General features: G+C 36.9%; 1 protein-coding gene across 3 annotated transcripts in view; it reads right to left on the bottom strand.

Moving 5' to 3' along the window:
- Positions 1–16,245, bottom strand: part of wbp1lb (WW domain binding protein 1-like b) — a 35,160-nt gene that overhangs the window by 14,027 nt on the left and 4,888 nt on the right. Inside the window, exons 1-3 of one of the 3 annotated variants that reach the window (XM_067441444.1) lie at positions 9,702–9,759; positions 8,454–8,556; positions 7,269–7,430 (exon numbers count right to left, since the gene is read on the bottom strand). In XM_067441444.1, coding sequence (XP_067297545.1) covers positions 7,269–7,430; positions 8,454–8,556; positions 9,702–9,731 — 295 coding nt within the window. In that variant the 5' untranslated portion in view covers positions 9,732–9,759. Of the gene's footprint in view, positions 1–7,268; positions 7,431–8,453; positions 8,557–9,701; positions 9,760–16,245 lie in introns of those variants that run through there. The other 2 variants (XM_067441443.1, XM_067441442.1) reach the window with 2 other exon arrangements.

Genomic DNA, 16,245 nt, shown 5'->3' on the forward strand with positions numbered 1-16,245 from the left:
TGATGCGTGAGAAAAACAAAGTCATAATCTAAACCGCAAACTACCTAATAAACCACCTAGTGTCAGACGGGTGTGTGTGTGTTTTTTCAGTGCTTGGGCTCCTAATAATAAAAAGCCATAAAATGATAAGAACATTGAACAATAACAATTGATGTTTTTATCATCATGTGACATGCTCTCAAAATGACCAACAGGTCTTTTGTTTTAACCTGTCTGGGCAGATTAGATGAGATTAGAATTAGAACACTATAGCTCACATCATACTCTGATTCCCTTACATTTAAAACATCTATAATTATTAATTTGGCAGATGCATTCACAAGAAATGGCTGCTGAAAATTCAGCTTTGTTGTAACAGGAATAAATTATATTAAAACATTAAAATACAAAAAAAGTTATTGAGGAAAAAGACACGAACATCTTGAATAAGATGAGGGTGAGTTACATCCAAGGTGTTTGTGTCTTTCTTTCTTAAAAAATTAAGTTGAGGAAAACATTCCAGGATTTTTCTCCACACACTGGACTTCAATGGCAACCAAAATGCTGAAGCTCCAAATCAGTGCAGTTTCAAAATGAACATTTCCTGATATTTTACAACTATAAATACAAATAAGTATAAATATCAGGAAACGTACATTTTAAAGTGAACTAATCCTTTAAAATACCGTATGCACTTTAAGTAATAAACAGATTAACGTCATGTATGTGAAGCAATTATTATAAAATTCAAATAGAGCAAAAAATCTTTATTTACGATATCAGTAGTAAGATAAGTTGTTTTTAAAATATTCACAAGTCCTTTTTGTCAAGTTTGAATCATGTCTGAAGTCATTTCAGGTCGAGTCTGAGTCACAAACTTGAGAGCCCATCTCTACCGTGTGTAGCACTTTTATAATGGATAGATTAACTTTTATTGACTTTATTGAACAGCCATTCACTGCCATTATAAAGCTTGGAAAAGCCAGGACATAATTTACATTAGTTCAGATTGTGTTCATCTGATAAAATAATAATAATAAATAATACTAAATATAGTATTTATTCTGAATGAAACAAACTGCAGTGACCCAAGTATTCATAGCTTGAGGGTGAGTAAGGCCGGGGACACACTGCAAGAGTGCCGTGAGCGTCTCGGCTGCGGGCGTATTCGTTTTTATTTTGGCTCCCATGTTAACCGGTTAGAGCTTGCACACTGCCTGCGTGACACTCGGGTCGACCCGCGTGGAAAACGCGTGTATGCTTGAAATAGAAGAGACGCCTATTTTTCACGCGACACGCAAAGCGTGTTGGAAGCGTTTCTAGGCCAAATAGAATAGGAAAAGATGTTTATATGTCATTTTGACACAAATACATATTAATAAATTACATTTTCATGTTCTCAAAAAGTCTATAGGTTAACATTAATGCAGATATAGGCCTAATTGTAATAACAAAAAACGATTTTGAATTATTAAACCTTTCAATACGGAACGAAATATTCTGTAGCCTATTTTGCCTTCAATACCATATATATACTATGGTCAATAAGCTATGCCGACATTGTCTTTGCAGTATCAATAGGCAATATATTTATATTTAACATGAATAGGGTTTTTCTGTATATCAATAGCAGCAGCGCCGCGTCAGACACGCAACAGAAACGCCACGCTCACGCCACGCTTACAGTGTGTCTCCGGCCTCAATCATGGGATAATTTTCATTTTTGTGTGAACTATCCCTTTAATTTTGTAAAAATAGGATGATTAATAAGCCAAGAAAAGAAGTTTGATTTTGTTTCTTGTTTGACATTATTGGAATGGAATGGAATTAAAGCTTTGGAAATTTGGAGATGAAGAAGAGAGCACCTGTATTTGTGCATGCCTATTGCCTCCACAGAAAAAAAATACTCTGAGGCTATCGACACGTGAACCAACATGACTCAAAAAGCAACTTTAAATCAAACTTTGCATGGCATTGTGTGAAAAAAATAATGTTTGATAACCGTCTTTCCACATTACTACTCTTACTGAAGGGAAACAAACAAAAGGCAGCAGGTGCTGAGTAGGTGGTTGTAGGTGTATGCGAATCTTCTCGTCTTTCAGCGAAATCAGGTCAAGACCATCAAAGAAATCTTTCTGATAAAATCTTTTCCTTTCAATCCAAACATATTTTTGCTTCTATTTTTACAGGACCTTTTAAAAACATAGGCATGATGAACACAAAATATTGTCTTTATAAACAAATCTATATCACACAGCGATGAACTAGAAACTTTAAAAATGGCACAAATCGGATGCCAGCCCTTAATGTAATATCTCAATTTTAAAAAAAAAGACAAACATTGATGAGTGATTAATTAAATTAAATCATAAGTAATTACTTTAATTCAAATATTTGATTGATGGTCCAGATTTTTTAACGAATCATTTGATAGCCAACAATTTCTAATCTAAAAAAGCACCCACAAACATCTAGGCAATTAAAGGCATAGTTCCCCCAAAAAATTCTGTCATCATTTACTCACCCTCAAGTTGCCCCAAACCTGTATGAGTTAATTTGTTCACTGAACACAAAATAAGATATTTTGAAGAATGTTTGTAACAAAGCAGATAGAGCAACCATTGACTACCATAGTAGGAAAAAATTACTATGGTAGTCAATGGTTGTCCTATCTGCTTGGTTGAGGGTGAATAAATGACAGAATTCAAATTTTTGGGTGAACTAACCCTTTAAAGTTTAAAGGGGGGGTGAAACACTCAGTTTCAGTCAATCTCATGTCAATCTTGAGTACCTATAGAGTAGTATTGCATCCTTAATATCTCCGAAAAGTCTTTAGTTTTATTATACTTATAAAAGAAATATAGGCTGTACCGAGTCTTTCCGGAAAAAACCGAGCGCCTGGAGGCGTATCGTGTGGGCGGAGCTAAAGAATGACAAGCGCGCAAAGCGGTGACGTCCTCAAGCGTGGAGAAACCGGAGAAACCCATCTATCTCAGCTAATACAGATAATGATCCACAATCAAATCTGAGGGAGAAATAAATTGAACAGGAGAAACGGCAACATCAGGATGTCCGTCTCTGTGGTATGTAAGTTACTGTATTTAATGGCCTCTCCACATTTGTGTGTGTTTACTCGCAGTTTATGAGGACATGATTCGGTTTATGGACTATTGTATGCGACTAGACCTTAGAAGTAGCAAGAAAAACGGTTTTGCACGTCAGAATACTGTAACGTTATACAGAGAACAACAATGGAGTAACCGTTAACAGTTAGCGCATTTGAATGACGAAGCACGCGATCGTGTCGTTTACTGATGTTTACTCATGCGTCCGTAGCCAAAAGCAGAGACATTTGAGGCAGTTTAAGTTAACTCACCGGCTGCTTCCAAAGCAGGACCGAAGCTTTAGCGCTGGGACCGCTCCGTCAAAAACACACTTCTTGGTATGATTTGGTAAAGTCCAGACAGCAGTGGTGTGTAAATCCATTTTGAGACGCAACTGAAGTGATGTTGTGAAGCTTCCCGTCATTTCTGCGTTCAAATCGGTTCAAATGCAGCGCTGCCTTCCCGGAATGCTGTGCTGAAGCGTTGAAGTCGCTCGACGTCACCCATAGGAATAAAGAGAAGCGCGGCGCCACATAAGTGTTCACGGACGACTGGATCTGCACCTGAGAGACTGTTTACGCCGTGCATTTCCTCTCTCTCGCTCTAGTCACGCGCGCGCGCACCCTACCGGGAGAAGAGCCCGTACAGCCCATACAAGGACCTTCCGCTCTTATTAACGTCAAGTAGACCCATACTCGAAAAAAACTCGCCGAAACTTGTGAGAAACCGGAAGGAGTATTTTTGACACAGAAATACTCCATCAAACATCCAAAATTAGTTTTTGAAACTTTGTCTATGTTTAGGATGGGAATCCAAGTCTTTAACAGTGTAAAAAGATCAGTATGCATGAAACAGCATTTCACCCCCCCTTTAAAGTAGCTCTAGGTATATTTTGCTCTCGGGGTCCCCCTACAGTTGGGAAAAAATATTGTACTCTACTACTGCGGTAAACTCTGTCATCCTATATCAGGGGATGCGTGCATGCATTTGTTGACATGACAACCGTGATAGCCCTGAACTAGTGATGAACGGGTCGTCTCATAACCCGCGGATCCTGTATGCCTATTTAATGGTCGCGGGTGCGGGGCGGGTTGTAAAAATATATACAGTGGTGCGGTGCGGTGTGGTGCGGCACGGGCCAAACAATTTCATAAAAGCGGGACCCATGGGTTGTAAAAAAAGCCGACCCGCGCATCACTAACAGTTACCCTGAACACTGCAGGAGTTCACCTGCAGGTGTCGCATGTGAAATGTCTTCATCCCAGGTACAGTGGCATATGTTTCATCATGTCATGAATATAATTTCATGGGTTTTATTTTTTTCAAACGCCAAACGATCACGATGCTCACGTTTACAAGCCAGCATCATTATAGTAGCCTAGTCTATTGGTTACGGTTTTACAGAATCTATGATACTTCAATTCAATGTTTGAGTGATAGGTAATCACCATCACGGTTCCTACACCTACCTTGTACAAGTCAATTTAACACCAAACCAGTCATGTTCAAAGCACTGCATTTTATTAAAACTGCAATGCTAAATCAGTTATTCAGTTATATCTGTAATTTTGTACATTTAAATAACTGTAAACCCCTACAGAAACATAAGGGACGTTCATGTATTATTAACCAGAAAATTAGAAAATAGAGCTAAAGTCAATTGACAATGCTTAATTGGCTGTTAGGTACAGCAAACTTGTAAAGACTGTTTAGGTCATTTACTTACCCTCATGTATTCTAAACTAATACAACTTTTGTTAATCTTGGAAATCTTGGACACGGTGATATTTAAAGGATTATTTCACCTCAAAATGAAAATGTCCTAATCATTTACTCACCCCAATGTCATCCAAAATGGCAACCAACTCAGTTGGATGCGCCAAAACTTAACTTCTTTTTCACTGAAGATAGTAAGGCATGGATATCTTGGATGACATTGAGGTGAGTAAATGATTAGGACATTTTCAGTTTGAGGTGAAATAATCCTTTAAATATCTTCATGTGTCAAATGATTTGACAAAAAGTTTGCAAATAGCTTTCTTTGTAAATTTTTAATCTTTGGCTAACTATGCTTTATATTTAGGATTGGCAAGCCAGCCCTCGGAAAACTAGCATTTTCCCATTTTGTTTGCGTGAAGTCCACACAATGTAAAAGCCAAAGACAACATTCCAGGTGTTTTTAGTAGGGCTGGGAGTCCATTCCAAAAAGAATCGATTCCTCGTTCCCAAGGCGTTTGGAAATCGAGAGTCGATTCCATTGTGGGGAATCGACTCCTCTTTATTCACTTGTCATTCGCTTGTCTCTCGCTCACTAAAAATGATTGGAAGTCTATTTAATTTTTGCAAAAGGTTATTTTGAACAGTTAGTTTCAAATAACGAGTTAAAAATAAAGCAATTCAGCGTTTTTTGCGTCATTGCGTGATGACGCCACTAGAACGTAATTTTAACTACTTATTTGTATGGTATGAAACGTTCAAATAAAGCAATATGTGAACGCATATCGCTGATTATTACCATACCTTTCATTCACTTAGGTTAATAGAGTTTATTGTCAATGTTTCCTTCTGTGATCCTGCATCGTGGATAAGTTTGCACACAAAAACTCCATAATTTTAAATCGTGAAATGGTTCTGTTGTCCACAACGGTAGGTTTTGAGAGCTGCTTACAGATGCAGATGTGAGGGTCTTATTTTAATTTTCTATTTTATTTTATTTTCTTTAATCCAATGATAACTCTGAAAGAAAATGCGCCTAGAGTACAGCTAATGACCGTGTCTAACGTTGCTATAGTAACGAACGCAACTTGCTCGCTCATCTGATTGCGCACTCTTATATTATTGTTTTTGTTAATACTGTGGTTATTCTGCCTCGTACATTCTGTGCAAAAGCACTTATTTGAACGTAGTCATTTAACTTTGTGCACATGCATTTTAGACATGTCATGTAGTTTTAACCAAGCAATAAATGCACATCCGTGAATAATGTGCTATCCTTTTTATTTATTAGGCTAAATCGCATTTACTTCTGGGCTATATGAGCCATTTCAGGAGCATCCATCATTTAAAATCAATCAGAGTTATCGAAATGTGTCTTCATTTTAGTGATTTTACAAATAAAGTTTCTGATCCTGCGGTCACTCTGGGACTAGGTCCTCCATCGATTTTGTTAAAAAAAGAAGAATCGAAAAGGAATAGAAGTGCGGACAGGAATTGATATCGGAATCGATTCCAAAAATTTCGGAATCGACCAGCCCTAGTTTTTAGGTAGGGGGGCTGTGATGGCAACGGCCGCCTAACAACGTAACAACCAATCACTGCAGACCTAAACTTCAGGAGATCAAGTGCGATCGGCAGCGCTGGCAGACTGATCCAAGCGCCATGGGGAAAAAAAGATTGTATATATGATATATTTATTATATACATTTAGAAATTCTTAATTTTAAATTTAGAAAACGAAATGGGGACAATAGTCTGGAAACATAAATATTTTTCCATACTCTGATTTATTTTTTCCATACTTTTCCAGACCTGGAAATTGCTCAAATCAAATTCCATACTTTTCCATACTTTTCCAAAACCCGTAGGAACACTGTCAGTCAAGTCAGCATCGGTCGGGCAAGCCTCCTTCAGCTCACGCCAACGAGCAAACGCTGGTCCAATGTTGATCCTCGTCCTGCCTTTAATCCCATCACTTTTTCGTTTCCTCTTATTGCTTTCCTCTAAAACCTTTGCTTTCTTATTTTTCTGTGCTGCTTCGGACATGACTATAACATCCGACAAACAAACGATAGTTGGGCTCGCACACCCGAATTTAAGGACGTGGGGGTGGTGCTGGAAGTGACGTATATGCTGTAAAGCAGTAGAATTTTGCAGTTCTTTTTGTTCTTGGGTTACTACCCGAAAGCCGAAGTTAAAAACTACGATTAAAAACGATACAGACCCCATCAGGCTATGGCAGACGTGTCATTCAACCTATTGTAAGTCGATTTATCATCACAAGAGTCTTGAAAATATATTATGAAGGTTGAAAAGTTACCTAGTGCTGTTTAAGCTTTAAAGTATGATAACTTACTTTGATACATTATTACTTGAATTGTTTTAATTCCCTGATTTTTCTAGGATTTCTGATTAAAGAATCAAAGTAGCAAATAAAAGAGAATGTGTAAAAAAGAGAGATGGTATTACTGAAGTAGAAGGGGAGAGAGGTGTTGTTGTGAACCTCTCTGTAGGCAATAAGGTTGATCTCGTGCTGTCGTTGTTGCTGTTGCAGTCTGTGTTTGGTGCGACGGTGATGACACACGCAGCAGCAGCTCAGGATGAAGATTATGACCCACACCAGCCAGAACCCTAAAAAAAAAAAAAAAAAAAAAAAAAAAAAACATGGAATAATTCCACACGGAAACAAATTAAAACCTTTAAAGCGGTTGTATACAAGAATGGCAACTAGTGGTTGAAATGGGTACTGCAGTCCAAATTCAAAATATTGTTTGTCGCGCCCCCCTCCTCATCAGGCTGGATGCTTAAGCGGGTTGCCAGGTTGAGGATACAATAATGGAAGGCGAGAACAAGGAGACTTACACATTGTAAGTTGATAAGTTGATTTATCCGTGTTTTAATGTGCTTCTGTTCATAAAGATTTTTAGATGAATGCTGAGGCTTTTTAGGTTAGGTAGAATCTGCGGTCACAGACTAAGTTGTTATGGCTGCAATATACTGTGGTTTCCGGCAACTGGCAACCTGTGGCGTCGAAATACTATTGGGTAAACTGGCAGCATGTGTTATCGACACAAACTCGGCACGTTTCCTAAATATCTGCAAACATATTTTGGTATATTTATGTTTGAGTACAGTCTCAAACTTACATACAGCACCTTTAAAGTATGCCTTTGTACTCTATACTGCTACTTAAAACCTGACTAATTCCTCTCAGACTAAAACCACAGCTCACGCATAAATGGTCACACACAAGGATTTGTGTGACTCATGTCATTCTTACTCAACAGTTGGCAGAAGGTCAAGCATCTTAAGCTGAGCTCACTTCCTGTAAAACAGCCTTTTCTCATTTTTCAGCATGTATTTTGTTTAGTTCATCTAAACCTCTTAAGGCTCTGTCACATTTAGTCTTAGACAGTGAAATTCCTGTGAAATCCATTCATCTCAATGGGAATCGGCACAATCAGTAATTTCACCTAACGGAGAGATTTTCATGTAGGGTTGTAGTTTAGTGAATGTTTGGAAGTTTTATTTTCATCATAATTTTGCATCATATGGCCCCCTCCTCCTTAACCATTCAAGGGTAAATGTGATCGAGCCTTTATGAATTTCTATGAAACATTTTGACCCTGATATTAAACATGAAGATGTACTTACACCAGAGTTCATAGTAGTAACTACAGCACTGAGACTCGCCACAACAGTGTCCCGTCTCACACACGTAGCTTTTATTATTCACACCCTCACAGTGAAGTACCTGCTGAAAAAAAGAAAGAAAAAAAAGATGCAAGATAAATGTTTTGTGGATTTAGCATTTCTCTCTAAAACAGCAGCTCTTGACCACAAAAAAAAAACTGATTAAATGTTGGATATGGTATGGTTACAGTGATTTTTGGACTGAAATCATGCTTTTGTACCTTTAGTACCATGATAGAGTATGTGTATATCCAATATGAAAATGGTTATCATTGTGCACCATGTCTATACGTACCATGGTATAGAATTATAGAATGTACCATAATCATTCAGTACCATTATATTTCCATCTTATACATTCATTGTACTATTTTACCTCCAAATTAATTGTTTGAAAATAAAATAAAGAATAAGTTTAGCTCAGTTTAAGCAGAATCATCCAGTGTGTAAACTATTTACTCTAAAACACAGTGCAATATTTGTGTGCAATTTGTGTTTTACAGTAAATAGGTTAGTCACGTGTTTGAAATAAAACAACAAATATGGTTTGTCAGGGAAAACCTCAAATCAAACAAACATTTAACCAGAAAAGTGAGTCAATGTTCAATAAGAATGCCCATTAAAACAACAAAACATTAAAAATAGAGAAGCTTTATACCATTTTTGAAAACTATCATGTGGAGTAACGATTTAACAGCATGTTAAATTGAAACATCATCATTCTTTTCAAAAAGGTTTAAATATATTGTTCAAGATACATTCAGAATTGATTTGTAAATATCATTACTTTTTTCGGGGCCGAAGCGCATGCCAATTTACAACCTAAACAGCTTTGTTAGATCTGGGGGTAAAAAAAGTATCATATCTCTGAACAAAGCACTGGCTAGATAATTCTTGATTAACGTTAAATATTGCTAGGCATAAAAGAACAGAAAGCGACACTTAGAATATTTAATAACATCGTACCGCCAATGTTGTTTGCAGTGAAATCTAACATTACAGAATCAAATAACTTTTTCCCTTTCAGTAAATTCAGTTACACATTAAGCACCGGACACCGTGTTACCCCCCAGAAAACAAAGGATCCGGGTAAATCAGAACACAATAAGCAGAAACCTTTAAAAGGTAAGTAAAAAAGGCATGTTTGTTCCATTTCATGAATTAGTTAATGATAAAATAAAATAAAAGTTAAGTGATGAGGTTCTCTACCATTCTTTTCTCCCTGTGCAGTGCAGACATGCTACTCCAGAGCCCTTCAGCCTTGTGACTGTCCTTTCAGCACAAAAGTCGTGATACACAGGAGAGAAACAGAATCACACACACACCTCACTCAAACAGGGGACACCGATTGGTCTACGGAAAATTCCAAGCAGCAGAGGAGTGTAAGGAGGTCTGCATTATAATGAGATGCTCTCTCAATATTATGGGAGTAGACCGTACAAAATAAAATGAAGAAAGTAAGTAACCAAAAACACTGCCTATCATTCTGTTTCCAAAGCCATACACTGTTTTGCTCTGTTTCAGTTTGTCCTAAAAACGCATTTTCTTCAGCTTTTTGAGGTTGAAATTTATGGTGAAACTACATTTTACGCAATTCCAAATTATATTCAACACATATTAAATTAAAATCATGTAAATATAATCTATATCTTTCCCTTTGTGTGGGTAAAATTGGTTGATTGTTTTATTTATTTATTTTTATTTTTATTTTTTTGGGGGGGGCATCTTTTTTTTTTAAGATGGTGTATCAGTAAGTATTAAGATGGTGTATCAGTAAGTATCAGTACATTAGTAGATTTAAGCAGTTCATGCTGTACGAAATGTCTTCCCATAATTGCCACAAATAGTTTTTCACCACAGCTGCCAGTTTTACCACAGTTTACACAACACACACAGCCATTATCAAGCATATGACGGTCCACCATAAAAGCAAGACCAGATTCAAGACCAAAGTAGACATAAAATTCCAGAAATACCCCCTTTTAGCTGAGCAGGTCAAGTGTAGCCCCATGACCCTGGCCCTTTCCCTTGAGAACATTCTTATCAAGGACTGTCACAGAACTTTGAGTGCATCATTTATTACCAACAACGTATACCAGAAATTAATGATGACTCTGCAAGATGAGACTGGACATATGGTTTCTGGATATTATTAAACACAGTGACCCAAAAAAAAAGTATTTGGACACTTAAGCCAATGTATGAATCACATTACACTGTAGCTGAATACAAAATATCAAGCCATGTGGAATCTGCAAACAAATGATGCAAGACCTTTTCTCAGAACTAATTCTGGTTTTCTGAACCATTTTTTGATTTACTTTCAACAAAATGGTGTCAAGGTCATTTTAAGTCAAGGTATGATGTCAGTTTTCCTTAAGTGTCCAAGCAGAGTGTTTCTCAACGCATTAACTAAGAACACCAAGTTAGACAACAAGAAATTATATCTATTGTGTTTAACTTTTTTTTCCATTGTATCACTTAAAATGTGCCTTCTTTCAAATAAATGGCTCTACATGTTTTTGTGTGTGATTTTTAAATGGTTCTAACGGGTCCTAAAGAATGTGTGTAAGATCTGAAAGATGTGTTGACCTTGGCAGATGAAAAACTCATTTTTCACAGCTATACGGAGGCGGTCCATATCCGGTTTCAGTTCCAGAAAGCGTTATATTAGAAAACAAATTAAGTTTAATGGGTTATAATGAGAAGTTGCTGAAAGCAGGAGATAATGTTGGCCAGTCTAAAATGGATACTTGACAAGCTAACATTGTTTTCCACAGTCTTAGTGAGAAGTGGAGGATCAGCGACAGCATATGATGCTAATACTGAGTCAACTAAAACTCAAGAGGCTTTGGGGTAAACATGAGGTTTTAATTCTTATATGGAGGGAGGAACTTTCACAAGCGCAGTCTATACACAATATACCCCTAACAGAACTCTGTTTAACTTGTAACTGGTGAGTGTGGTTTATTTTAAGTCTATGTGGTCATCTGATGGAAATACAGACAGCCTGTAGTTACTTCAGTAGAACTTTAAGATAGGGCTGTAAACGATTAATTGTGATAAACCCGATCCAAAATAAAAGTTTGTTTAAATCATTTGTGTACCGTTTATAATGATTATGTATTTGAATGCACAATCATACATGTATAAGTAATATTTGCATCAAAATACAGTTTGTATGCATGCATGCATGTATATGAGGAGCTGTACAAGCCATAATTCATTCTGGTACTCTCACCCACATACATTCTCCTTCCTTTCACATACATATATATAGTCTGCTCTCACACATATACATTCTTTCACATTCATACATTTCTAGTCTCTCTAGTCTCTACTAAAGTATGTAAAAGGAGAATGTAAGTATGTGAGAGTAGAAAATATATGTATGAGAAAGGAGAATGTATTTTTGGCAATTTGGCAATTTGGCAGGTTTGTCGCGATAAATGTGTTGCCGCGGGACAGTCCTGATCAGGGTCCCCAATCTTGGTCCTGGAGGGCCACTGTCCTGCCGAGTTTAACTCGGCAGGAGTGGTGTGGTTGGGTGTGGTTGATTGGGGTTGGAGATAAACTCTGCAGGACAGTGGCCCTCCAGGACCGAGTTTGGGGACCCCTGGTCCTGATCATCATTGGTGATGAAGCGGCCACAGGTGCACTTCAGCAGGTTATTTATTTGGCTTCGTCCCTTGAAGGACCAAGGTCAGGCTCATCCGCAAGTAGCTTCACACACAGCAAGATGGAAAGTGAAATGAGAGCACTTTTCAGGCTTAGCAGTTCACATTTACAAGCTTCGGCAGGTCATGCTAAAGTTACTCAAGGCCAAAACTGAAGGATCGTGGCAATCTTTGCGATACCAAACTCAGAAGCACTTCAGCAACTGGAACTCCCGTTCAAGGAAAAGGTAAGGACAACATACATTTACAACTTACAACAGTACCTACTGAAGTTAAACTAGTTCACAAGCTAAAACGTGAAGGATTGAACGGTAGCCTATGCACACGTTTGCTAATCATTAAACACACGTTAGCATTGCGGTCAATACTTATTACTGTTTGATAATATATATAAAAACCTGTATTCAAAACATGGCAGTTCATTTGAACGTTAATTTAATTAGTGGATATTGTTCAGCAATGTGATTTTAATGTTTAAATGTAAAAATAATTGTAAATGTAATAATCTTCTATAGTTCCGTCTTTGTTCCATCAGCTTGTTAATTAGATGAGAATGATGTAAGTCAGCCGTTTTAGTGTAGTGTTAACGGGCATGAATAATGAAAATGATCGTCAGCTTTTTTTCCTTTTTTTTAAGAGCTGTGGTAGGAATATAAAAATACATGATCATCATCATAAATGTTTTATGGTTTGATTTGTACAGATTGCAATTGCGGATGAGAAAATTATATGTGATCAATATATCCGCTTTGTTTTCTAGGCCCAAAACCATATTCCACAAAACTTTTAACAAAGATGTCATCCTTCTTCCATCACAATCAAGCAGGGTCGTTGTCAAGCATAGCGCAAAGCAACAGTTACATGATCAAGGACATATATTGAATGGATTTGAATTCCAGAAATCATGGGACCACAGGACTGTCACTGAACAAAGTGATGCCTTTTGAGAAAAGCTATCTGCTGATGTGAGCTAACCACATAGTACCTTCTTCCACAAAAATGCTAGTTATTAAAAAATAACGCTTCAGTGATTTTGAGAGAATAAAAATAAACATCTTTAATATTATTATCAAATAGCGTTGCTGTTTGAGAGCACGCACTAAAGAGGATGAACAACTGTAAACTGAAGCCCTTAGAAGGTTAATTAACAACTAAACGCATCATATAAACAATCAGATTTTTATAAATAAACTACAACTTATATTTTCACAAAATCACTCACAGGTGAAGGCCTATAACTCCTGTGGTCTTCCCTGAGAGCACGTGCATTCTGAAACTGAAGATGATCACCAGTAAAATGAAGTGCAGCGGGTTATTAACTCTATGAAATTCCATTATGAGATTAATCCGATGTTTATAAACTTAATATTACGAGTTACGACTTACGTGCTTACAATGCCGCGAACGCACAAGCAAACTTGACTGTATTGGTCAGAACGTGTTGTGGACACGCACGTCCCACAACAGCGAGCTTAAATATATACACACTCACCTAAGGATTATTAGGAACATCTGTTCAATTTCTCATTAATGCAATTATCTAATCAACCAATCACATGGCAGTTGCTTCAATGCATTTAGTGGTGCGGTCCTGGTCAAGACAATCTCCTGAACTCTAAACTGAATGTCAGAATGGGAAAGAAACGTGATTTAAGCAATTTTGAGTATTTCACAATCTGCTCAGTTACTGGGATTTTCACGCCCAACCATTTCTATGGTTTACAAAGAATGGTGTGAAAAGGGAAAAAACATCCAGTATGCAGCAGTCCTGTGGGACGAAAATGCCTTGTTGATGCTAGAGGTCAGAGGAGAATGGGCCGACTGATTCAAGCTGATAGAAGAGCAACGTTGACTGAAATAACCACTCACTACAACCAAGATATGCAGCAAAGCATTTGTGAAGCCACAACAAGTTCAACCTTGAGGCAGATGGGCTACAACAGGGTACCCCACCGGGTACCACTCATCCCCACTGCAAATAGGAAAAAGAGGCTACAATTTGCAAAAGCTCACCAAAATTGGACAGTTGAAGACTGGAAAAATGTTGCCTGGTCTGATGAGTCTCGATTTCTGTCAGACATTCAGATGGTCAGAATTCGACGTAAACAGAGTGGGAACATGGATCCATCATGCCTTGTTACCACTGTGCAGGCTGGTGGTGGTGGTGTGATGTTTTCTTGGCACACTTTAGGCCCCTTAGTGCCAATTGGGCATCATTTAAAAGCCACGGCCAACCTGAGCATTGTTTCTGACCATGTCCATCCCTTTATGACCACCATGTACCCATCGTCTGATGGCTACTTCCAGCAAGATAATGCACCATGTCACAAAGCTCAAATCATTTCAAATTGGTTTCTTGAACATGAAGTTTACTTTACTAAAATGGCCGCAAGTCAGCAGATCTCAACCCAATAAAGCAGTGGTTCTCAAACCTCTCCTGGAGTACCACCAACCCTGCACATTTTGTATGTCTCCCAATATCTGACACACCCATTTCAGATGTTGCAGTCTCTACTAATGAGCTCATGAGTTGAATCAGGTGTGTTAGATGAGGGAAACATACAAACTGTGCAGGGCTGGTGGTACTCCAGGAGGACAGGTTTGAGAACCACTGCAATAGAGCATCTTTAGGATGTGGTGGAACGGGAGCTTCGTGCCCTGGATGTGCATCCCACAAATCTCCATCAACTGCAAGATGCTATCCTATCAATATGGGCCAACATTTCTAAAGAATACTTTCAGCACCTTGTTGAATCAATGCTACGTACACTTAAGGCAGTTCTGAAGGTGAAAGGGGGTCAAACAGAGTATTAGTATGGTGTTCCTAATAATCCTCTAGGTGAGTGTATATATTATATTGTGTGTGTGTGTGTATATATATATATATATATATATATATATATATATATATATATATATATATATATATATATATATATATATATACACACACAAACACACACAATTAAATATTAATATTTTGTGTAAAAATATAACAAATTGTTTTTAAATATATTCATGCATGTGTTATAAATGCATAATTATACACAATACACACACATTTTATGTAAAAACAAACTTTTATTTTGGATGTGATTAATCTTTGAGATTTACAGGTTGAGCTGCTTTTTAAAGGCACCAAAATTATTAAATGTCATAGCCAAGCAATTTCATATGTGGGGTGTATGTAATATTTATGTATGTAACATTTATGTATGTTACACCCGTACACCGCAGAGACAGACCCAGTTGCCAATCACTTTTTCCTGATTTGCAATGTATTCCAGTGAAATCACAAAACAAAATGCAACCAAATATTTCGCTACTTCTGACATACAGATGCAACTTTTGAATATTATATTACATGCGTTATATTAAGGTGGTGCTGGTCGGTTCGTCCAAAAAACTGAATCACATTTTTATGTTTTTTTTTATGTTATTTTTTTTTATTCTCTTGGTTTCACTGTATATCACTTTTTTTCACTGAACTTTTATTATGGCTTAATTTACTGTAAGGAGTAAACATTGTAAGGAAGAACAAATTATTTTTTTAAATGTATTCAAATCAGTTCCTAAAGTTTACTTTAAATTGTAATCAAGTGAACATTTTATTTTTACTTAAATTAATAATAGTATATTATTATAAGTGCAATTTTAATTCTGTCATCATTTCAATGAGTTTGTGTTTAAATAACAGACTACAACTTACCAAAATCCATATCACATCACATGCAATCATTTTTTACCCTCGGAAAAATGCCAGTAAAACATCTTGTAAACAATGTCATCACATTTACCTCAGAAAAAAACATATCCAGTGACAATAAACTCACTAGTGAAATAGAAAAAAAAAACATCCTTGAGAGTAATTTAAGTGTATTTAAATTTAATTTTAACCTACAATATTACAGTAATATGTAGTACCAACTGAAACCCTTGTATAGCCTTGTTTACAACATTCGTTTTTTGCCATGTACTGTATCTGATATCGATATCGAATTAAATTTAAAGCTTGTAAATAAAATTTAAAAAAAGAAATCGAATCATGAAATCTGTGTCGATAGTACCCTGAAAGG

The sequence above is a fragment of the Pseudorasbora parva genome, chromosome 4 (genome assembly GCF_024679245.1).
Source record: "Pseudorasbora parva isolate DD20220531a chromosome 4, ASM2467924v1, whole genome shotgun sequence".
NCBI lineage: Eukaryota > Metazoa > Chordata > Actinopteri > Cypriniformes > Gobionidae > Pseudorasbora > Pseudorasbora parva.